Below are 26,056 nucleotides of genomic sequence, written 5' to 3'. Positions count from 1 at the left end.
TTGATGAAACTGGGCACAATTGTTCACCATCATGAGACAGAGTGTCATGCGCAAGAACCAGGTCCCTAGGTCTAAGGTCAAGGTCACACTTAGAGGTCAAAGGTCAGATGCAAGAATGACTTTGTCCAGAGCATTTCTTCTTTATGCATGGAGGGATTTTGATGTAACTTGGCACAATTGTACACCATTATGAGACGGAGTGTCTTGCGCAGGTCCCTTCTTTAGAATTACTTCCCTTTGTTGTTACTATAAATATCTTATATTGTAACTTTTTCAATACTAGTCATAGGGAAAAATTGAGACCACTTTTCTGTAGTACAACATGCATGTTACATCCAATATTGAGGTGTATTTTGATCTATCTCTACCTGGTAAGGATTTTTGTGTGGACTTAGAATATTTTTGTGGGGGGGGGGGGGGGGGGGTTTAAGATTAACTTCTCTTAGTTGTTACTATAAATAACTTATATTGTAACTTTTTTATAATTGACCATAGGGAAAAACATAGACCACTTTTCTGTGGTACAACATAGATGTGTTACTTGCAAGTTTTATGTGTATTTTAAGGGGGCCTCCTTGCCCCTCATCGATGTGGGTTCGAGCCTTACTCGGGGAGTTGAATTATTCATGTGAGGAAGCCATCCAGCTGGCTTACGGAAGGTCAGTGGTTCTACCCAGGTGCCCGCTCGTGATGAAATAATGCACGGAGGGGCACATGGAGTCTTCCTCCACCATTAAAAGCTGGAAAGTTGCCATATGACCTATCTTGTGTCGGTGCGACGTTAAATTCAACCAAAAAAAAAAAATGTGTATTTTAAGGTATCTCTACCTGGTAAGGAGTTTTTTATGGATTTAGAAAAACAAAAGAATTACAATAATTACTACACAACCACAGAATTAAAATTCCATTTGCAAATACAGGTGCTAGTGTAAAGAAATTTGCTATGAGGGGCGTATGTTGTGACATTCTGGCACTCTTGTTAAATTCTGGCTTAATATGTTGTGCCAGTCTTCAAGTCACCAACTGAGTGTTGCCAAAAGACAAGTTGTCTTGTTATGGAGAACGCTTGTGCCAAGAAGTATTAAGATCCCTTGATGCCAGCCCGATGAAAGAGTTATGGACTCACAGGAAATAAAACCTGCTAAACTGACCTCCAACAGTGGCCTTGACCTCTGAGTTTGGGATTTGAGTGTTGCGCGAAACACACCATCTCATGATGGGGGTACATTTGTGTAAAGTAATATTAAAAGCCCTTGATGGATGACAGAGTTATAGACCGGACAGGTAAAGAAAGCTAGTGGTATTTGATATCAGAGGGTGAAATCAGATTCTGAGCAGTTTTGGGCCTTTTTCTAATCTTCTAGTTCTATTTTAGATAGCAGGTTGTTCTTGTTCCTTTTAAAAAGAATTATAGTTTTTGCCATGACTTACTGGTTAATGTTGTTGACCTTGAATCACTTTCCCGTCACCCATGTTTATTTAAGCCCTTTTGATGTGATGTGAAGAATTCACCAGCTGGTTTAAAAATGGCCAGCATTTCTACTCAAGGAACCACATATTAGTTTATAAGTGATGTCATTTAAGAACTTGTTTGTTGAAGAAAGTTTTAACTTAGATGTAATTATGTTTCACACAATGTAGTAGGAGAGACATATTGATTTAGTGATATTTGTCAGTCTGTCTGTATATCACAAAGTTTGTTCATGCAACTCCGCCGACACCACTGGACAAGTTTACACCAAACTTCTCAAGAGTGATAACCGTCGTTTATATGACTGAAAAATTGTTGAAAAAGACGTTAAACCCGAACACACACTCAAGAGTGATAAATGCTAAGCCTGGTTGTGCATATCTTCTGCATTTTCCAGTTTGATGATTTTCAGCCTTTTATTAAATGGATTTATGCCAAATCTTACAGGTCAAACCTCATTATGCATATTGTCAGAAATTTGTGGTTTGATAATTATCAAGAGTTATGGCCCTTGATTTATCCAATTTTATGATGTTTTGGCCAGTTCACTTATAATAATTAGCAGATTTCCACCAAACCTAACAGGAATGATCAGTGCCAAACTTCCTTCTGCATATTGTTATCATGTTCAGGTTCAGTGATTTTCAGTGGTTATGGCCCTTTATTTATTATTTTTTACCTTGTCTAAGCAACTGCTCCAATACTACCAGGAGAAATTATACTAAACTTCACAAAAGTGATCATTGGCAAGCCTTATTATGCATTTCTTGGGCATGTTCCGGTTCTGTGTTTTTAAGTAGAATTATTGAACTTCATTCATCAAATTTTATGATGTTTTAGCCACTTCTCTTTTCCACCAAACCTTACAGTAGCGCTCAGTGTCAAATCTAACTGTGCATATTATTGATATGTTCCGGTTCAGTGATTTTCAGTGGAGTTATGACTTTATTTTGATATTTTGGAAACTTGTTCCCCATTGGGCAGATTTCCACCAAATATTACAGGAGTTATCAGTGCCGAGCCTAGTTATACAAGCCGTTGGCATGTTCAGGTTGAGTGATTTTCAACAGAGTTATAGCCCTTGGTTTGTCACATTTTACTTGCTGCATACAATTTGCCTAAATTTCACTAAATGTCACGAGTGATTAATGTGATGCATAGTTGAGCATTTTATCATCATGTTCTAATTAAATGATTTTTAGTCATGACCCTTGATTTGTCAAATTGTTTGATCTGTGCTTCTTCTCCTTTACCACTAGTTGGAATTCCACTAAGCTAAATATGAGTTACTAATGCTTAGCCTAGTTGTGTTTATCATCGAAATGTAATGGTTCGGTGATATTCCCTTGAGTTATGGCCGTTATTGTGGAATTTTATGATTTCTGCATGGTAAATGGTGGCAGACATACGTTTTTAGTGAAAAACAATCTCTAAGTTTATTTTCATAATTTCAGTGTGGTTGGTATTGGGGGCCACTCAGCTGGGAAGAGGCAGAACATAAACTTGCCAAGAAACCTGAGGGCACATTCCTTGTACGAGACAGCTCTGACGAACATTATATTCTTAGTTTGTCCTTCAAAAATCAAGGTCGTGTTCATCACACAAGGATAGAGCATCATAAAGGTAAAGAACGATAGTAGTTATTTGAAACAAGTGATTATCGTGATATGATTTTTGTTCTTGTACATGGTTCTTGGAACTCACAGTGACCTTGATCTTATGGCTCTTCAAAACTGGCTATGATAGTATTCAGCATCCCTAAAATTTCTACCTTTTCCTGCTTTTTAATCCCCCGCCACAATTGGTGGGGGGTTATAGGAATGGTCTCCATCCGTCCTTCCGTTCGTCTGTCCGTAACACTTTCGTGTCAGCTCCATATCTCCTAGACCCCATGAAGGATTTTCATGAAACTTGGGTCAAATGATCACCTCATCAAGACGATGTGCAGAACCCATGAATCAGCCATGCGGCTCAAGGTCACAACTCAAGGTCAAAGGTTTGAGCCTTCCATTTTGTGTCCGCTCTATATCTCCTAAACCCCTTGAAGGAATTTTATGAAACTTGGGCCAAATGATCACCTCATCAAGATGATGTGCAGAACCCATGAGTCAGCCATGCCGGCTCAAGGTCAAGGTCACAACTCAAGGTCAAAGGTTTGAGCTTCCATTTGGTGTCTGCTCTATATCTCCTAAAACCCTTGAAGGATTTTCATCAAACTTGGGTCAAATGATCACCTCAGCAAGACGATGTCAAAACCCATGAGTCAGCCATGCCGGCTCAAGGTCAAGGTCACAACTCAAGGTCACAACTCAAGGTCAAAGGTTTGAGCCTTCCATTTTGTGTCCGCTCTGTATCTCCTAAACCCCTTGAAGGATTTTCATCAAACTTGGGTCAAATGATCATCTCATGAGTCAACCATGTCAACTCAAGGTCAAGGTCACAACTCAAGGTCAAAGGTTTGAGCTCTGTATCTCCTAAACCTCTTGAAGGATTTTCATGAAACTTGGGTCAAATGATCACCTCATCAAGACGTGCAGAATTCATGAGTCAGCCATATCTGGTCAAGGTCAAGGTCACAGCTAAAGGTCAAAGGTTTACCCTTTCACTATCCATAACAGTGGCGGGGGATTTAGCTGTCTTTCAGACTGCCTTGTTTTCAATTTGGCTAAAATTCTTAGAAAAAATGAAAAATGAAAGGAAATTCCTAAAAATGCCCTACTATTTTCTCCTAAATTCCTATATTTGTAAATAAGATTAATTAATGCTAAATATGTTTTAATGTAGTTTTATAGGTCTTCTTACTCAGTGTGAGCTGTTTTATCCAGTTTGTAGACAGTTGATCTCGTGTTGTTATTGGCTCTGACTGGATGACAGAGGTGTTAATTCTGAAGGTTTTTATTTTAGTAAAATTTCTTAATTTTAGCCCTGAGAATATCTAAGAAATTGTAACAAATTCCTAGTTTTAGCCCTCATTTTTGTTAGCATTGAGGTGAGTTTTTCTGATCGCTCAATGTCCGGCGTCTGTCGTCTGTCTGTCAACATTTAGCTTGTGTATGCGATAGAGGCTGTATTTTTCAACTGATCTTCATGAAACTTGGTCAGAATGATAACGTTGATGAAATCTAGGCCGAGTTTGAAATTGGGTCATCTCGGGTCAAAAACTAGGTCACTAGGTCAAATCAAAGAAAGACCTTGTGTATGCGATAGAGGCTGTATTTTTCAACTGATCTTCATGAAACTTGGTCAGAATGATAACCTTGATGAAATCTAGGCCAAGTTCGAAAATGGGTCATCTGGGGTCAAAAACTAGGTCACTAGGTCAAATCAAAGAAAAACCTTGTGTATGCGATAGAGGCTGTATTGTTCAATTCATCTTCATGAATATTGGTTAGAATGATAACCTGGAGGAAATCTAGGCTGAGTTCGAAAATGGGTCATCTCGGGTCAAAAAGTAGGTCATTAGGTCAAATCAAAGAAAAACCTTGTGTATGCGATAGAGGCTGTATTTTTCAATTGATCTTCATGAATGTTGGTCAGAATGATTGCCTTGATGAAATCTAGGCCGAGTTCGAAAATGGGTCATCTTGGGTCAAAAACTAGGTCACTAGGTCAAATCAAAGAAAAACCTTGTGTATGCGATAGAGGCGGTATTTTTCAATTAATCTTCATGAATATTGGTCAGAATGATAACCTCGATAAAATCTAGGCCGAGTTTGAAAATGGGTCATCTCGGGTCAAAAACTAGGTCACTAGGTCAAATCAAAGAAAAACCTTGTGTATGCGATAGAGGCTGTATTTTTCAATTATTCTTCATGAGTATTGGTCAGAATGATAACCTTGCTTAAAACTAGGCCAAGTTCGAAAATGGGTCATCTCGGGTCAAAAAATAGGTCACTAGGTCAAATAAAAGAAAAACCTTGTGTATGCAATAGAGGCTGTATTTTTCAATTAATCTTCATGAATATTGGTCAGAATGATATCCTTGATGAAATATAGGCCGAGTTCAAAAATGGGTCATCTCGGGTCAAAAACTAGGTCACTAGGTCAAATCAAAGAAAAACCTTGTGTATGCATAAAGGCAAAATATTTTCAACTGATCTTCATGAAATTTTGTCTGAATGGTTGTCTTGATGAAATCTAGGTGACATTCCAATATGGATAGTCTGGGGTCCAAAACAAGGTCACTAGGTCAAATCAAAGAAAAACCTTGTGTATGCGATAGAGCCTGTATTTTTCAATTGGTCTTCATGAAAACTGGTCAAAATGATTGACTTGATAACATCTAGGTCAATATCGAATATGGGTCAATTTGGGTCAAAAAAATAGGTCACTAGGTCAAACAAAGAAAAAGCTTGTATATGCGATAGAGGCTGTATTTTCCAACTGATCTTCCTGAAATTAAGCCAGAATGATTATCTTGATGAAATCTAGGTCAGATTTGAATATGTGTCATCTAAGATCAAAAAGCAGGTCACTAGGTCAAATCAAAGAAAAACCTTGTGTATGCGACAGAGGCAAAAAATTTTCAACTGATCTTCATGAGATTTTGTCTAAGTGTTTGCCTTGATGAAATCTAGGTGAAGTTCGAATATGGGTCATTTAAGATCAAAAAGCAGGTCACTAGGTCAAATCAAAGAAAAACCTTGTGTATGCGACAGAGGCAAAATTTTTTCAACTGATCTTCATGAAATTTTGTCTGAATGTTTGCCTTGATGAAATCTAGGTCAAGTTCAAATATTGGTCATCTGGGGTCAAAAAGTAGGTCACTAGATCAAATCAAAGAAAATACTTATTTATACTCAATATTTTTGCTCCAGTTTTAATGATTATTGGTCAAAATATATTTTTCCATGAAATCACTAGGTCAAACATGTTTACACTGTTATAGTGTGTTATGTGGTGTTTCTCAGGTGAGCGACCTAGGGCCATCTTGGCCCTCTTGTTTAAAATAGCCTTAAAATTTGCCCTAAATTTTTGTCAGAATGTGCTTGACAGCCTGTACTGTTTGACAATTGCCAAAAATATTTACATTTATTTATACCTTTAAATATTCTGTAAAAAAGCAGGCCTTTATTTCACCATTAAATGCAAAGTCAGAAATCAAGATAGAAACCTGAAGCAGTATCATCCTTCTACTTAGTTGACCTTAACTTTGTTTAGGGTGAGCTATTAGACTAAGTACAGATGGATTGCCCATAACTTGTCATGTGATAATATTTTTAGCTCATCTGATCTTTTGAGAAAAAAAAGAGTTATTGTCATCACTTGATCGGCATCGGTCTTGCCTGGTTAAGTTTTATGTTTAGGTCAGCTTTTCTCCTAAACTATCAAATCTGTTGCTTTGAAACTTGCAACACTTGTTCAACATCAAAAGCTGACTCTGTACAGCAAGAAACATAACTCCATCCTGCTTTTTGCAAGAATTATGGCCTTTTTTGGACTTAGATAATATCAAATTGCTTGGTTAAGTTTTGTGTTTAGGTCAACTTTTTAGCTTGTTATTCTGATCGCTCGATGTCCGGCGTCCGGCATCTGTCGTCTGTCAACATTTAGCTTGTGTATGCGATAGAGGCTGTATTTTTCAACTGATCTTCATGAAGTTTGGTCAGAATGATAACCTTGATAAAATCTAGACTGAGTTCCAAAATGTGTCATCTGGGGTCAAAAACTAGGTCACTGGGTCAAATCAAAGAAAAACCTTGTGTATGCGATAGAGGCTGTATTTTTCAATTAATCTTCATAAATTTTGATCAGAATGATTACCTTGATAATCTAGATCAAGTTCCAAAATGGGTCATCTAGGGTCAGAAACTAGGTCACTAGGTCAAATCAAACAAAAACCTTGTGTATGCGATAGAGGCTGTATTTTTCAATTAATCTTCATGAATTTTGGTCAGAATGATTGCCTTGATGAAATCTAGGTCAAGTTCGAATATGGGTCATCTGGGGTCAAAAAGTAGGTCACTAGGTCAAATCAAAGGAAAAGCTTATATATGCAGTAGAGGCTGTATTTTTCAATTGATCTTCCTGAAATTAAGTCAAAATGATAACATTAATGAAATCTAGACTTCATTTGAAAATGGGTCATCTTGGGTCAAAAAGTAGGTCACTAGGTCAGATCAAAGAAAAACCTTGTGTATGCGATAGAGGCTGTATTTTTAGCTCACCTGAGCAATCAATGTCCGGCATCTGTCTGTCTGTCGTCTGTCTGTCCGTCAACATTTAGCTTGTGTATGCGATAGAGGCTGTAGTTTTCAACTGATCTTCATGAAATTTGGTCAGAATGATAACCTTGATGAAATCTAGGCCGAGTTTGAAAATGGGTCATCTGGGGTCAAAAACTAGGTCACTAGGTCAAATCAAAGAAAAACCTTGTTTATGCGATAGAGGCTGTATTTTTCAATTGATCTTCATGAAATTTGGTCAGAATGATTGCCTTGATGAAATCCAGGTCAGGTTTGAATATGGGTCATCTGGGGTCAGAAAGTAGGTCACTAGGTCAAATCAAAGAAAAACCTTGTGTATGCGATAGAGGCTGTTTTTTTTTATTTCAGTTGATCTTCCTGAAAGTAAGTCAGAATGGTTGCATTGATGAAATCTAGGTAGAATTTGAATAGTGGTCATCTGTAGTCAAAAAGTAGGTCACTAGGTTAAATCAAAGAAAAACTTCATGTATGTTAGTATTCGATAATCCTAGTTTTTCGACCAAGAATGTAATTATTGGATAATTTGATTGCCGAGAACCATTGTTTACGGACGTTAACCTATGTTGACGACCATGAACTTGGGTTTACGAGCGTGAACCGTAGTTTACGAATATAGACCTAGGTTAACGTTCGAAAAACTTGCTTTCTCGAACAAAACTATGATTTTTGGTCATTATCCTCTGTTCACGAGCGTGATCCTATGTTTACGGTCGTAAACCCATGTTCACGGTCGTAAAAGCGTAAATTCTCGATCGTTAACATATGTTTAAGTTTGTAAACTATGCTTTACACTCTTGAACCCTGGTTTACTCCCGTAAACATAGGTTTACGCTCTTTAATTTAGAATTACGGCCGAAATTCAAAGGTCAATCGAAAAACCTAGTAGAAACCTGGGTTCATGGGTGTGTTTTCGCTCGAAAATATGGGTAAGTATTAGAAAAACCTGGTTTTACATTGGAAAACCCTAGTTTATCTATTGTTAATCCTAGTTTTTCGACCGTGAACCTGGATTCACGTTATTATTGGACAATTGGCGTGCCATAACCGTTTATATATGTTTCTAAAGAAATAAACATTGAGGGCCATAATATCAGATAAAATATAAAGGTAACAAACGCATCATCTATATTTCGATATGCAATCCCAACCACACACACAGGCACACACGCATGCACACGCGCACACACACACACACACACACACACATTATGTATGAATGTATGAACACTGATCAAATGGGGCGATTTACTTGTCGATATGAGGGAAATTTTGGGCTCGAATCCAACTATAAACCGGACTGTTAATGATTATTGTCTAGTCATGTTCCTTCCCTAATACGATGGTTAGGAAAATTGACGTACCCGTAATAATTTACTCCTTGTTATCCCCCGACGAAAGTCGGAGGGATATAGTTTTGGCGTTGTCCGTCCGTCCGTCCGTCCGTCCTTCCGTCCGTCTTTCCGTCCGTCCGTCCTTCCGTCTTTCCGTCCGTCCGTCCGTCCGTCCGGAGCCATATCTAGGAAATGGTTGCGAATATTTATTTAAAACTTCATATAAATGTTCACCACAATGAGTTCTTGCGGCCCGTCAGGTTTCAGTCAGATTGCCCAAGTAACACCAGAGTTATGGCCCTTAGAAGTTTCTAGTGTTAACTATATAGGGTACTATAAATATGGCAATTTCTGCATCATAACTTTTGATATATTTGACCTAGAACTATGAAACTTAAACAGAATATAGATCACCATAATGTGGTTGTGTACACATAATTTCATTTGGATTTATTCGTAAATTAAGAGTTATTGCCCTTTAATTGTATAAAAATCCACATATTTGTACATAACAAACTTACCATTTGGTAGAATTTCATTAAATTTTTTTCATTCTTTTCCATGAACATTTATTGTAAACATGTGAAGTTGTGTACCCACACCTGGTCACCCCCTTACCTTGATCACACACCTCCCCCCTTATCCCCTGACCCCCCCCACCCCCCCAAAAAAAAAAAAAAATTCATTCCTTATTTTAGATTTTTTTCAAACAAACTTCATATACATGTTCACCACTGTAAGGTTATGGGGCCCATTAAGTTTCAGACAGATTGCCCAAGTAACACCAGAGTTATGGCCCTTAGAAGTTTCTAGTGTTAACTATATAGGGTACTATAGATCTATAGATATGCCAATTTCTGCATCATAACTTTTGACATATTTGACCTAGAACTATGAAACTTTAACAGAATTTAGAGCACTATAATGTGGTTGTGCACAGACAATTTTGTAAGGATTTCTTTTTGTAACTTCAGAGTTACTGCCCTTTAATTGTCTAAAAATCCACATATTTGTACATAACAAACTTACCATTTGGCAGAATTTCATTAAATTTCTTTCATTCTTTTCTGTGAACATTTATTATAAACATGTGAAGTTGCGCACCCACACCTGGTCACCCACTTGCCTTGGTCACACCCCCCCCCCCCCCCCCCCCCCCCCCCCCCCCCCCCCCCCCCCCCTCCCAAAAAAAATTTTTTTTTTTTTTTCATTTCTTATTTTAGATTTTTTTCAAACCTTCCAAGTTGTACCATTCCCCCACCTCACTTCTCCATCCAGTCATGCCCACCACTGATCATGCATCCTTTGCACCCCCCCCCCCCCTCCAACTTCACCCTTATACCTTTTTTTTTTTTTTTCATTTTTAATTTTCAATCAATATTTATAATCAACATGTGAAATTTTGTTTCCTCTCCCGTTCCCCTGCACCCCCACCCCCTAAAAAAATAAATATATACATATATATATTTCCATTCCTTTTTTTTTTTTTTTTTTAAATGTTCAAACCTTCAACATGTTAAGTTGTGACTGCACAAACCTTGCCCTCAGCCATGTTCAAGATATCTTACCTGTGTTCTCTCAAGGACATCTGCTCTTTTAAGTTCAAATGTACATGTTAAACAGCAACACCTGGTGCCAAACCACTCAAAGACAACATTTCGTTCCAGTTAAACTTCAAGCTCACATTTCAATTAACTGCATTTAATTTTAAAAGCTAAGCTTATTACAGTAAGCATATCCCATTCAAATTAAATTCTTTAGTCAGGATCAAAGTATCATACATTTATTATGTACTCTTTAATTAAACATTTGTTTTCTGTTAAATTGATTTTGACTAATGAAATTATTTGCTTCTTATTAACATCCTTAACTTTTTGCCGGATATATCTTTTTGCCATTCCTCACCACAAACCCTTTCGGCGGGGGATACCAATTCATCGAATTTGCTTGTTTTTAAAGAGTATTCAATTCCTACCATGAGATTACTTAAACTAATTTTTCAGGAGGGCGTAGGTTCAAGCCCCACTAGGACCAAACATTGTTCATTATATTTCTTTTTTCAAGTAAGATATGCTTTTTTATGCCCCCGAAGGGAGGCATATAGTTTTTGAACCGTCTGTCTGTCTATCTATCGGTCTGTCAGTCTGTCAGTCTGTCTGCAATTTTCGTGTCCGGTCCATATCTTTGTCATCGATGGATGGATTTTCAAATAACTTGGCATGAATGTGTACCACAGTAAGACGACGTGCAGTGCGCAAGACCCAGGTCCGTAGCTCAAAGGTCAAGGTCACACTTAGACGTTAAAGGATAGTGCATTGATGGGCGTGACCGGTCCATATCTTTGTCATCGCTGGATGGATTTTCAAATAACTTGGCATGAATGTGTACCACAGTAAGACGACGTGCAGTGCGCAAGACCCAGGTCCATAGCTCAAAGGTCAAGGTCACACTTAGACGTTAAAGGATAGTGCATTGATGGGCGTGTCCGGTCCATATCTTTGTCATCGATGGATGGATTTTCAAATAACTTGGCATGAATGTGTACCACAGTAAGACGACGTGTCAGGCGCAAGACCCAGGTCCATAGCTCAAAGGTCAAGGTCAACTTAACTTTACAGAAGTGCATTGATGGGCGTGTCCGTCCATACATTGTCATCGATGTGATTTTTCAAATAACTTGGCATGAATGTGTACCACAATAAGACGACGTGTCGTACGCAAGACCCAGGTCTGTAGCTCAAAGGTCAAGGTCACACTTAGACGTTAAAGATCATTTTTCATGATAGTGCATTGATGGGCATGTCCGGTCCATATCTTTGTCATTCATGCATGGATTTTAAAATAACTATGCATGAATGTGTGACACAGTAAGACGATGTGTCGCGCGCAAGACCCAGCTCCGTAGGTCAAAGGTCCTAAACTCTAACATCGGCCATAACTATTCATTCAAAGTGCCATCGGGGGCATGTGTCATCCTACCGAGACAGCTCTTGTTTTTTTTTCAAGACTTATTATCATTGATCTGTCGTACAAAAGTGGAAATGTTTTATTTGATTAGCCATTTCTTGCTGCTTAAAATTAATTAGTCCTGAAGGATGAATGTTTAGACATCTTTGAAAATACTTAATTACATTTGTAAAAGTTCTTGATTTTGCGTTTATTCTTTAGTTTACAAAGTTTGGAAGAAATGTAGGTAGTTAGGTTTTACTTCTGCCCTATGGTTCTTTATGAATGCAGAGATCAAGGCCATAATTTTTAAGAGTTGGAGCTTAATTTCTGTCCGATTAAATCCTTTTACTCGAGGCTCCCCAGAAAAATTGTTACCAGAGATATCGACAATTTTATTTTGTGTTTTATAATTGTTTCGCCATACTTTGAGGTTTCATTTAGAAAAATATTTGAGCCATGGCATGAGAAAACCAGCATAGTGGGTTTGCGACCAGCATGGATCCAGACAAGCCTGCGCATCCGCGCAGTCTGGTTAGGATCCATGCTGTTCGCTTTTAAAGCCTATTACAATTAGAGAAACCGTTAGTGGACAGCATCCTGACTAGACTGCGCGGATGCGCAGGCTGGTGTGGATCCATGCTGGTCGCAATCCCACTATGTTTGTTTTCTCATGGCGCGGCTCATTTGGTAAAATGAACTCTCTGCGATCGTTTTGCGCAATATCACTTTGAAATTTGTCTCTGTTTTAGCTGGAGGAAAAAAAGACATAATTTATACAAAATTAACAAATAAAAAAACAAACAAACAACAACTACATGATAAAAAACGTTTAAAGATGAATCATAGTGCGAAATTATGTTAACTTCAGGACTGTATCAAGTTAATGCAATTGTTAAACATTACCAATACGGGTCCACTATCTTAATGTAACCTGAAAACAGTTGAAAACTTGTGTTTAAACAAAACTCGCTTACATCTACGCCCCCACCCTTTAAGCAAATTGGTGACAAAGCACTTTTTACATGATATCTTTCAGTATTCGTCAGAACATTTAAAATGAATTTGGTATAAAAATAGCTTCAAAAAGGTATAATGTGGTCTTTTGTTTTTAGCTCACCTGAGCAATGCTCAGGTGAGTTTTTCTGATCGCTCGATGTCCGTCGTCCGTCGTCCGTCGTCTGTCGTCTGTCAACATTTAGCTTGTGTATGCGATAGAGGCTGTATTTTTCAATTAATCTTCATGAATATTGGTCAGAATGATAACCTTGATGAAATCTAAGCCGAGTTCGAAAATGGGTCATCTCGGGTCAAAAACTAGGTCACTAGGTCAAATCAAAGAAAAACCTTGTGTATGCGATAGAGGCTGTATTTTTCAATTCTTCTTCATAAATATTGGTCAGAATGATAACCTTGATGAAATCTAGGCCGAGTTCGAAAATGGGTCATCTTGGGTCAAAAACTAGGTCACTAGGTCAAATCAAAGAAAGACCTTGTGTATGTGATAGAGGCTGTATTTTTCAATTGATCTTCATGAATTTTGGTCAGAATGATTGCCTTGATGAAATCTAGGCCGAGTTCAAAAATGGGTCATCTCGGGTCAAAAACTAGGTCACTAGGTCAAATCAAAGAAAAGCCTTGTGTATGCGATAGAGGCGGTATTTTTCAATTGATCTTCATGAATTTTGGTCAGAATGATTACCTTGATGAAATCTAGGCCGAGTTCGAAAATGGGTCATCTTGGGTCAAAAACTAGGTCACTAGGTCATATCACGTAAAAACCTTGTGTATGGGATAGAGGCTGTATTTTTCAATTGATCTTCATGAATTTCAGGTCAGAATGATTGCCTTGATGAAATTTAGACCAGGTTAGAAAATGGGTCATCTGGGGTCAGAAACTAGGTCACTAGGTCAAATCAAAGAAAAACTTTGTGTATGCAATAGAGGCTGTATTTTTCAACGGATCTTCATGAAATTTAGCCAGAATGATTACCTTGATAAAATCTAGGCTGATTTCGAAAATGGGTCATCTGGGGTCAAAAACTAGGTCACTAGGTCAAATCGAAGAAAAACATTGTGTATGAAATAGAGGATGTATTTTTCAATTGATCTTCATGAAATTTGGTCAGAGTGATTGCCTTGATGAAAACTAGGTCCGTTTTGAATATGGGTTATCTGAGGTCAAAAACTAGGTCACTAGGTCAAATTAAAGAAAAATCTTGTGTATGCGATAGAGACTGTTTTTTTCAGTTGATATTTATGAAATTTGGTCAGGTTGATTGCCTTAATGAAATCTAGGTCGAATTTGAATATGGGTCATCTGAGGTCAAAAACTTGGTCACTTGGTCAAATCAAAGAAAAAACTTCTGTTTGTGATAGAGGCTGTATTTTTCAGTTGATCTTCATGAATTTTGGTCAGAATGATTGCCTTGATAAAATCTAGGTCGAGTTTGAACATGGGTCATCTAGGGTCAAAAACTAGGTCATATCTAAGAAAATGCTTGTTTTTTTTTTGGTCCAATCTTAATGAAAATTGGTCAGAATATTTGTTTCCATGAAATCACTAGGTCAAACATGTTTTACACTGTTATGGAGTGTTTCTTAGGTGAGCAACCTAGGGCCATCTTGTTCATTTAATCTTCATGAATATTGGTCAGAATGATAACTTTGATGAAATCTAGACCGAGTTCGAAAATGGGTCATCTCGGGTCAAAAACTAGGTCACTAGGTCAAATCAAAGAAAAACCTTGTGTATGCGATAGAGGTGGTATTTTTCAATTAATCTTCATGAATATTGGTCAGAATGATAACCTTGATGAAATCTAGGCCGAGTTCGAAAATGGGTCATCTGGGGTCAAAAACTAGGTCACTAGGTCAAATCAAAGAAAAACCTTGTGTATGCGATAGAGGCTGTATTTTTCAATTCTTCTTATGAATATTGGTCAGAATGATTACCTTGATGAAATCTAGGCTGAGTTTGAAAATGGGTCATCTCGGGTCAAAAACTAGGTCACTAGGTCAAATCAAAGAAAAACCTTGTGTATGCGATAGAGGCTGTATTTTTCAATTGATCTTCATGAATTTTGGTCAGAATGATTGCCTTGATGAAATTTAGGCCGAGTTTGAAAATGGGTCATCTGGGTTCAAAAACTAGGTCACTAGGTCAAATCAAATAAAAACCTTGTGTATGCAATAGAGGCTGTATTTTTCAACTGATCTTCATGAAATTTAGCCAGAATGATTACCTTGATAAAATCTAGGCTGATTTCGGAAATGGGTCATCTGGGGTCAAAAACTAGTTCACTAGGTCAAATCGAAGAAAAACATTGTGTATGCAATAGAGGATGTATTTTCAATTGATCTTCATGAAATTTGGTCAGAGTGATTGCCTTGATGAAAACTAGGTCCGTTTTGAATATTGGTTATCTGAGGTCAAAAACTAGGTCACTAGGTCAAATTAAAGAAAAATCTTGTGTATGCGATAGAGACTGTTTTTTTCAGTTGATATTTATGAAATTTGGTCAGGTTGATTGCCTTAATGAAATCTAGGTCGAATTTGAATATGGGTCATCTGAGGTCAAAAACTTGGTCACTTGGTCAAATCAAAGAAAAAACTTCTGTATGTGATAGAGGCTGTATTTTTCAGTTGATCTTAATGAATTTTGGTCAGAATGATTGCCTTGATAAAATCTAGGTCGAGTTTGAACATGGGTCATCTAGGGTCAAAAACTAGGTCATATCTAAGAAAATGCTTGTTTTATCGCAAGAGACCAATTTTTTGGTCCAATCTTAATGAAAATTGGTCAGAATATTTGTTTCCATGAAATCACTAGGTCAAACATGTTTTACACTGTTATGGAGTGTTTCTTAGGTGAGCGACCTAGGGCCATCTTGGCCCTCTTGTCTTCTCATGTTACTGTGGCAATTCCATGCAGCGATTACGTCGTAGTACCTATAACAAATTATCTGAAAAATAGATTCTTAAAACTTAAGCCCTAAATATAAGACCTGACATAACTCATATCACTTTAAGTTCATTTTAATTGATATTTCATATTTCTTGTTTTCCATGTTATGTCAGGTCGTCGAATAATGCGCAGTATAACTTGTATCGACGATTGTTTCTGTTTAATTAGCTACTTATAGACCGGGGTCATAATCCATAACGAAGCGGTCAACAGTGTTCAGGTACGAAAAAGTTCCATTCATACGGACATTTCATTCATAGAGGCGAATTAATTGACCATCATTATGTAATATTTTCTAATGTTATCTTTCAAGTATTTGCCGTTAGAAAAATAAAACATTATTATAACCAGGACTCCAGATAAGATGCGTATTAGCGTAAATTACGCTTTGAAATAATGCATATACGCATGTCTGCTAATTTTTTAGCGTATAAAAGCGTACATAAAATTACAGAAACGCATGCAATGACTTTTTACTAGCGTAAACAAAATCTGAATCATCTGGATGCTTTACATAACAGAGCACGATCGGCATTCATTCTGCCACATTGAATGTACACAGGCATTGAATTGTACTCTATAAACCTAGGTTAAACTATATTATACACTCAATGCGCGGGTAAATCAAATTGTTGGGAATTAATATTGATGGTAAGGTAGTGTATTTTAAAGTGGTGTCGATTTAAAATATCAACTTCTGGTGTGAGTAAACAACAACATGTCTCTTTCTAAGAATGTATGAAGTGAACAAACATGGTAGGCATTCTTTAAACCAACAAAAAATGATTCCCAAAACACCGTTAAAGGTATATTGAATAATCTATTGGATTTGGCGGTGAGTGTAAAGCCAAAGCAAGCCAATGGAGAAAAAGAAGCGAAAACTTAAATGCTTAATTGAAACTGAACTGCAAACAAATTCATGGTTGTTGCACCCAATAAATATGTTATAAAACTTATTTCTTTTAATCTTAATGAAACTTGGTCAGAATGTTACCCTCAATAAAATCTTGGATGAGTTTGATATTGGATCATCTGGGATCAAAAACAAGGTCACCGGGTCAGATCAAAGGAAAAGCTTGTTAACACTCTAGAGGTCACAATTTTTGCCCAATCTTAATGAAACTTGGTCAGAATGTTACCCTCAATAAAATCTTGGAAGAGTTCGATATTAAGTCATCTAGGGTTAAAAACTAGGTCACCAGGTCAAATCAAAGGAAAAACTTGTTAACACTCTAGAGGTCACAATTTTGGCCCAATCTAATGAATCTTGGTCAGAATGTTACCCTTAATAAAATCTTGGATGAGTTCGATATTGGGTCATCTGGGGTCAAGAACTAGGTCACCAGGTCAGATCAAAGGAAAAGCTTGTTAACACTGTAGAGGCCACATTTATATCTGTATCTTAATGAAATATGGTCAGAATGTTACTCATGATGATCTCAAAGTCCAGTTTGACTCTGGGTCATGTAGAGTCAAAAACTAGGTCACCAGGTCAAATCAAAGGAAAAGCTAGTTAACACTCTATAGGCCACATTTATGACCGTATCTTAATGAAACTTGGTCAGAATGTTAATCTTGATGATCTATAGGTCATATTCAAATCTGGGTCAGGTGGGGTCAAAAACTAGGTCAGTGGGTCAAATCAAAGGAAAAGCTTGTTAACACTCTAGAGGCCACATTTATGACTATATCTTCATGAAACTTAGTCAGAATGTTACTCATGATGATCTCAAAGTCTGGTTTGAAACGTGTTTATGTAGGGTCAAGAACTAGGTCACCAGGTTAAATCAACGGAAAAGCAAGTTAACACTCCAGAGGCCACATTTATGACCTTATCTTAATGAAACTTGGTCAGAATGTTAATCTTGATGATCTATAGGTCATGTTCAAATCTGGGTCATGTGGGATCAAAAACTAGGTCACCAGGTCAAATCAAAGGAAAAGCTAGTTAACACTCTAGAGGCCACATTTTTGACTGTATCTTCATGAAACTTGGTCAGAATGTTAAATCTTGATAATCTTTAGGTCAAGTTGGAATCTGGATGATGTGGGGTCAAAAACTAGGTCACCAGATCAAATCAAAGGAAACGCTAGTTGACACACTAGAGACCACATTTATAACCATATATTAATGAAACTTGGTCAGAATGTTAATCTTAATGATCTTAAGGTCAAGTTCCAATCTAGGTCAGGTGGGTTCAAAAACTAGGTCACCAGGTCAAATCAACGGTAAAGCTTGTTAACACTCTAGAGGCCACATTTTTGACTGTATCTTCATGAAACTTGGTCAGAATGTTAAATCTTGATAATCTTTAGGTCAAGTTGGAATCTGGATGATGTGGGGTCAAAAACTAGGTCACCAGATCAAATCAAAGGAAACGCTAGTTGACACACTAGAGACCACATTTATAACCATATATTGATGAAACTTGGTCAGAATGTTAATCTTAATGATCTTAAGGTCAAGTTCCAATCTAGGTCAGGTGGGTTCAAAAACTAGGTCACCAGGTCAAATCAACGGTAAAGCTTGTTAACACTCTAGAGGCCACATTTATAATTGTATCTTCATGAATCTTGGTCAGAATGTTAATCTTTATGATCTTTACGTCAAGTTCAAATCTAGGTCATGTGTGGTCAAAAACTAGGTCACCAGGTCAAATCAAATGAAAAGCTAGTTAACACTAGAGGCCAGATTAATGACCATATCTTAATGAAACTTGGTCAGAATGTTAATCTTGATGATCTTTAGGTAAAGTTCCAATCTTGGTCAGTTAGGATCAAAAACTAGGTCACCAGTTCAAATCAAAGGTAAAGCTTGTGAACACTTTAGAGACCTAAGTTTAAGTTTAAAACTCTGAGAATTGATCAGAATGTTTATCTTGAAGACCTCTAGGTCAAAATCAAATCTGGGTCATGAGGGATCAAAAACTAGGTCACCAGTTCAAATCAAATGAAAAGCTTGTTAACTCTAGATGCCACATTTATGAACATATCTTCATGGAACTTGGTCAGAATGTTATTCTTGACGATCTTCAAGTCAAGTTTGAATCTAGATCATGATGGGTCAGTCACTAGGTAACCGGGTCAAATCAAATGAAAAGCTTGTTAACACTCTGGAGGCCACATTTATGACCATATCTTCATGAAACTTGGTCAGAAGGTTATTCTTTGATCTTTAGGTCAAGTTTGAATCTGGGTCATGTTGGGTTAAAAACTAGTTCTCCAGGTCAAATCAAAGGAAAAGCTTGTTAACTCTCTAGAGTCCACATTTATGATACTATCATCGTGAAACTTGGTCAGAATTTTTGTCTTGATGATCTTTAGGGTAAATTTGAATTTGGGTTATGTAGGGTCAAAAACTAGGTCATTTTCTGAAATCACAGGAAAAGCTTATTAACTGACTAAAGGCCACATTTATGATCCTGTTTTCATGAAACTTGGTCAGAAGGTTTATCTTGATGATATCTGGGCCATGTTTGAATCTGGGTCATAATAGTTATGTAGTCAAAACTGCACCCTGCTTTTTTTTGGGCGCTAGAATAACACTCGTATAAAACTCTAGAAGTCACATTTTCTACTTGATCTTCATAAAACTTTGTCAAAATGTTTGGCTCTATGAAATCAAGGCCAACTTAGATTCTAACTTATCAGGGGTTAGAATTAGGTCAGGTGAGCGATACAGGGCCTTCAGGGCCCTCTTGTTTCAATTGGGGACACTTGGCCCCTTTTAGAAGCTGCTAGAGTTAAAACTAGAAATACCTTTAAACAACTTCTTCTAATGAATTGCTAGATGGATTTTCATCAGACATGGTGTATAGGATCTTTATAAGGTCCTCACAAATTTGTTCAAATGGGGGCAGTTGGCCCCTTTTAGGGGTTGCTGGGGCTAAAAGTAAAACTACCTTTTAATGACTACTTATCATGAATCACTCAATGGATCTTCATCAAACCTTGTCTGTAGCATTAGTATAAGGTCTTCTCATAAATTTGTTCAGTTTGGGATGTTAAGCCCCTTAAAGGGTCTGATGGCTAAGGTCCTCTTCAGGTGAGCTACTTAGGCCCATATGGGCCTCTTGTTCATGTTGTGGTCAGATGATTTTCATAGAGTTATTACTGTTTGATTAATCATCATTAGTATATTATAGTACCATTTCATGTGAAGAGTATTCATCAGGAACAACTCACTGGTATTCATAGGAAACTTCACTCTAAAGGTAGTTCTGCATGTTTGATAAACCGGATGTGATGGCGTAACGTCATTTATCCAGAAAAAGTTAGAATAAAGCCTGGATTCGGCGTACGAAAATGAAAATCATTTAATGAATTAATGACAACTTGAGAGTAAATTTATTAAAATGACACTGATACTGTATTTCTTAAGTCAAAATATGATATTAAAACATATGACACATTAAATAATTCAAAATATCGTATAGCGGGTAATTTCTGCGGTCAAAATATTCTGTGTTTTGGTCCCAAAAATTGTGTAATAAATTTCTGCGTGTTTAATTTCTGCGTTTTCACATAAAAGGAAGAGAAATTTCTGCATTTTAGATACCAGGGAGGAGGTAGTTCCTCGCATGATAGTGCGCCATGAGAATGATAGCGTATGAAAACAATAAACTAAATTACTGGTAACTGCTGTAATGTAACTGCTTTTTAATGAATACATTGTAGGATATAATAACATGAGAATTGAAAAATATAAGTCCAACATCAATTGTACAAACTTCAACTGCAAACTAAGATATATCGGCATAACGGTTATACATGTATGAAGGTTACTAAAGTATAGTTCGGATGATCTTCACAAGGGATTAATAAGAACAACACAAGAGAAATTCACCCAGTGTATTTCATTCACAAAACAAAAACGTTTTGTGAGGGAATAAGAATTAGGACTTTGATTGACCATTACACCTAATTATACCATTAATGGTAATTGTTAGATGACGACGGTAAATAAAAATTTCCAATAATTACCTCAGGTAACATAGCGTGAAACAACGTTGGTGAAAAATGAATGCAGATTCTTTTGCATTTTAAATTTTTGCTGAATGAATATTCTGCTGTAAATATTTTTGCGATTCTACCGAGAGACTGCATAAACGCAGAAATATTCCCTCCGTAGAAATAACCTGCTATACGGTAATGTCTTAAAATCAGCGTCAATATTTGGTTCACTTTAATCATGGTCAAATATCTCAAAAACAAGCACATGGACCTATACATTTTATTTCACCATGTTATAGGCAATATGTTTATTTACAACTGTGAGAAGTTTCATCAAAGTCTACATTGTAGAAAAATTTCTATTTACGAAAAGGTTTTGAAAGCTACGATTTTCCCATAGACTCCCATTATGAAAAAATGCCTGAGGTCCAAATTTTTCAAATCAGTCTAGCAAAAAATTAAGCACACTACCCTATCCTTTTTATTTGCTTAATTTTCTAGGTATATTGTGAAGGTTTGAAAAATCAGAGTTTAATCAAATTCTACAAAAAAAAAATTCGATCCAAACGTGCAGAACTACCTTAAGAGGAAATACGGATAGTATCTTCATGTTCTTTCAGATGACTTTTGTCGAGCCCGCTTGTAGAAGCGAAGACATAGTTGTCAGAATGGCTGTTCAGTGTATGTGCGTGTGTCCATCCATCCGGATTTGTTTGTCCGGACCATAACTTTGACATGCTTTGAGCAATCTTGTTTATATTTGGCATGAATGTTAACCTCAGTGAGACAAAGTGACTATTGCCACTGCAATACTCGGTCACCTGTTGAAAGAAGTTGTCAAAGTCAAGGTGTCAGCATACCTCATACCTTAGTATATTAGACTGCTGTGAGTGGCTATAGTGTGGGGCAAATGCATATTTCAAACATTGTAATTAAATAGGTGAAGCAGGCTTTTGTAAAACTCGGGGTTGCCATGGCAACTGGAAAGAAGACCTGTTGATATCCTCGTTACTGACCAAAAAGTAAATGGAAGATCTTTAGTGTTAACATTAACATGTTTGTTTCAGGACATTTCAGTTTTTGGTCACAGCCAGATAGTCATGGGAAGTCCACTATCAAGGAGTTTATAGAACAATGTGTGGAGAACTCGAGGAATGGAAGGTTTTTGTACTTCATACGTCCGAGTGGTCCTGGCAGCCCACCAATGCCCATACAACTACTCAATCCTGTTTCAAGGTATAACTACCATAGTATTATTATGTCTCCCACTTCATGTGGGGCAGACATATTGATTTAGTGCTGTCAGTCTGTCTGTCACGGTTTGTCCACTCAACTTCTCCGACACCACAATGCAGATTTACACCAAACTTCACAGTGATTATTGCCAAGCCTAGTTTTGCATATCCTCAGCATTTTCCAGTTTGACGGTTTTCTATGGAGTTGTGTGCCTTGATTCATCAAATTTATAATGCGGCCACTTTTCTTATATTATTAGATGGATTAACACCAAACATCACAGGAATGATCTGTGCCAAGCCGCATTGTGCATATTATGGGTATTTTCTGGTTCGATGATTTTTGGCGGAGTAATGGCCCTTGATTTGTCGTATTTTACGTTGTCCTGGCAACTGCTCCGATACCATCAGGAGGAATTACACCTAACTTCACAAAAGTGATCATTGCCAAGCCTAGTTGTGCATATCTTCGGCATGTTCCAGTTTGATGTTTTTCAACAGAGTTATGGCCCTTGATTAATCAATTTATATGATGTTATATGATGTTTTAACCATTTCTCTTATATAATAGGGTTGATTTCCACCAAACGTTATAGGTGTGATCAGTGCTAAGTCTTATTATGCATATAATTGGCACATTTTGCTTCAGTTATTTTGAGGTCAGTAGGTCAAAGGTCATGGTCACAGTGACCCAGAACAGTTATTTAATCATATTTTACATTGTTTACAATATTTGCTGTATACAATTAGGCTGAATTTCATCAACCCTTACGAGTGTTTAGTGTGAAGCATAATTGTTCTTTATTATTATCGTCATATTCAGACATGATTTTTTTCCGCTTCTCACTCCCTCAAAGACCGATTTTTTATGGTTGTTTCCGATTTTTTATGATCACTGAAAAATCCGATTTTTTCGAATCCGTTTCAGTACTTTCACCAATTTTGGCATTTAGAATCACACAGCTTCTAAACTCAGCAGCCCTTTTTTACGCCGATTTTGTGGCCGAAATTCGGCCCCATTCCCCAGGCATAATAATATACTTTTATCCCCAACTACACTAAAAAATTCCCCAATTGCAACACCAATTGCAAGTCGTTTTTATCAGCGAAAATTTCCACCGCCCATGGATTAATAGATCTGAATGTATAGGTTCTAAAAGGCTGCAATGGGAACATCTCAGATATTACCGTTTGCGTCGGTCATGGGGAATTTTCCTTTCTAAAGAAAAGCCTTTCTATTCCGGAATAATCTACAACAATCCGATTTGCATCTACAACAATCCGATTTGCGTATAAATTTATCTAATCAAGCCGATTCGCGGAACGAAAATATCAGAAATATTGTAACTTTTTAAAAGTCAAACGGCTCACAAATAATTTGCGCGATCGTCGCGTTCATTTCAATCGACTCGAAGATTTCAATCGTGTTCATTTCAGCTCACAAATAATTTGCGTGATCGTCGCGTTCATTTCAATCAACTCAAAGATTTCAATCGCGTTCATTTCAGTCTACTCGTAAACATTTCGGTGCGCCCAACATTTCACTCGCGTTGTTAAATTCAGTGAAGGAAGTTTGAGATACAAATGAACTAAAGCAGTTCGTTTGGTTCTTTCATGTGCCCAATGTAAAGCGTGCCCAATGTAAAGCATTGATACACGGGGATGATATTTTTAAACACCTCCCAAGTGCTTCGAAACAAAGTGCTAATCATACCTTTAGGTGGTATTTTCGCTATACATATTATATGTATGGAGTAGATTGTGAATTGAGATTTATATATAATGCAATTTAAAGCATTTAAAAGCTTTTAAAAGTCATAAAATAAAAAAGGACAACTCTACTTTTTATAAATGACCTTATATTAAGTTTGAAATACAAAGGGCAAAAAAAAGAACTAAATATTAATGCTTTATAAACATCTAAGTATGAAAAATCCCATTAAAGGGAGATAATTTAAAAATTGCAAAGTATTAAAGGAATAATTTTTTTAATTATTATTAATTTCTTATAAATAAAAATGAATTTTTATGAAATAACAAAAAGAACCACTTAAAAAACATGAGTTTTGAAATTGAAATTAGGTGCCAGGAGAAGCCTAGAATGCAGGATTTTTCACCATTTACCCAAGAGCTTCTGGGGGCCTTAGGCGGGCCCGGCCGTAATTTTCAGCTTTTTTGGCTAGGTTGCAAAATCATGTCTGCATATTTTCAGCAGAATCATGTCACATGATTTGTCAACTTTTTTGATCTACGATACTTCTCTTAAATACTGGTTGGAATTCCCAAAAACTTCATAGAAATTACCACGGCCAAGCCTGGTTGTGTTTGTCATTAGAATGTTATGGTTCATTGATTTTCCCTGGAGTTATGGCCCCAGACTTCTTGAAACAATTGCTTGCAGTTAGTGGATGTAGGGATTTAAGATCACTGTTAAATTGAGACTGAAAATGGTTTGTACAGTCATCTTGACTGGCGATCCAGTGGTCCCCGATTGAATCCCTGTCCAGGCACTGGAAATTTCTGAGATGCTCTTGAGTGTCTCCCTCCTAACTAGAGACCAGTACTGGTTCTTCCCAAGAAAGATGGCTTTGTGTGTATCAGTGCTTTAAACTGGGCACATTAAAACCAGATTGTCTATCCGTAAAGAGCTAGGCTAAGTTAGCCAGACAGGCCTGTATCCAAAAGATTTCTTTCTCTCTCTTTTCTGAAGACTTTGTCTTACTCTGTCCCTCTGGTCTGATTGCTTTGTGTCTGTACTAGTATAGGATGAATTTGGTGCCTTGAAGTGGCTGCCTTTCACTATGTAAAGCCCTTTTGAACATGTTTATCATGAAAAGGGCGCTATATAAATCTGGTGTAATGTAATATGGTTTCTGATCAATAATTGGAGAACATTTGGGCCTACATGACTCAAACTTCATTGGATGATTGCCTATTGTCAGTATATGACCCAATATTTTTGGAGGCCAGTAGATCAAAGGTCAAGTATTCACTGAATAGTAGATCTATTGCATTCACCTTTGTGTCAGTGTTGCCGTTTTGGTTAAGTTTTCATACTTAAGCTGGTATCTCAGTAATCACTAGACTAACTTTGAATGGATTGAATGCTTATACCCATTTATCACTTATCCGAATTTATGTTTGTCCAAAATTAAATTCGCTATAGTTTCTGACACAAACTCGCCTGTTTTTGCTAAATCATTGTCAATGTTTTTGCATGTTGTGCAAGTATTTAAATTGAAAAGCATAAACTCTGTGTAAGCACTAAACTGCCGCATCCTCTGATCACTCCATGAATATTGACGCCAGCGAAAACGAAAGTACACTTTGGCATGTGGCGGTAAAAAGACCTAATTTTATGACTGGTTTGCAAATTGTTTTGAACATTACGGATCAGCGACTATGATCATGTTATTGGATCAGTCTAAAATCTCACATGCACATGTTTACAGTTGCCTCCGAGTATGATTAAACGGTTAATTGTTTGCAGGTTGTGACAGTAGGTGTAAGAAAAGTAATGCCTCGGGCGTGAATTTCTCGATGAACAAGAGGATTATAGACAACTATCAAAATTATGTTTGAAGACTAGATAATCGATTGCCGGGCTACCTGATATGGAGTTTCAAGTATTTTAATGCAAAATGTGTGAAAACACTCCGGGAAAGTTTTACACAGGTTTTGTTAAAAACTTATGATGAGTTACAGAAATGCGTTGTAAAATATATTTTAATGAAAAACAGCATTTATTTATCTTGAGATTTTACGTAAGCTCTAAATTTTACATTTTATACAAAAGTAATTTAAGACGCCGGGTCCCGATACCGGCTATTAACTATGCCCAAGTCATTGGTATTTACTCTCCTTGGATTCTCTTCAATATAGATGTACGCGGTGTAAACAAAGATCGATTTTCTTCATTTTTGAGTCGGGGGAAATGTTTGGTCTT

At 37.0% G+C, this 26,056-nt stretch overlaps 1 protein-coding gene across 1 annotated transcript in view; it reads left to right on the top strand.

Moving 5' to 3' along the window:
- LOC123538529 (uncharacterized) overlaps positions 1-26,056 on the top strand; it is a 194,074-nt gene that overhangs the window by 158,090 nt on the left and 9,928 nt on the right. Inside the window, exons 7-8 of the mRNA XM_045322688.2 lie at positions 2,926-3,094; positions 21,943-22,111. Of these exons, the coding sequence (XP_045178623.2) occupies positions 2,926-3,094; positions 21,943-22,111 (338 nt within the window). The remainder of the gene's footprint in view (positions 1-2,925; positions 3,095-21,942; positions 22,112-26,056) is intronic.

The sequence above is a fragment of the Mercenaria mercenaria genome, chromosome 18 (assembly GCF_021730395.1).
Source record: "Mercenaria mercenaria strain notata chromosome 18, MADL_Memer_1, whole genome shotgun sequence".
Lineage (NCBI taxonomy): Eukaryota > Metazoa > Mollusca > Bivalvia > Venerida > Veneridae > Mercenaria > Mercenaria mercenaria.
The sequence above is the reverse complement of the archived record's forward strand: the minus strand, read 5'-3'. Positions and strand labels throughout refer to the sequence as shown.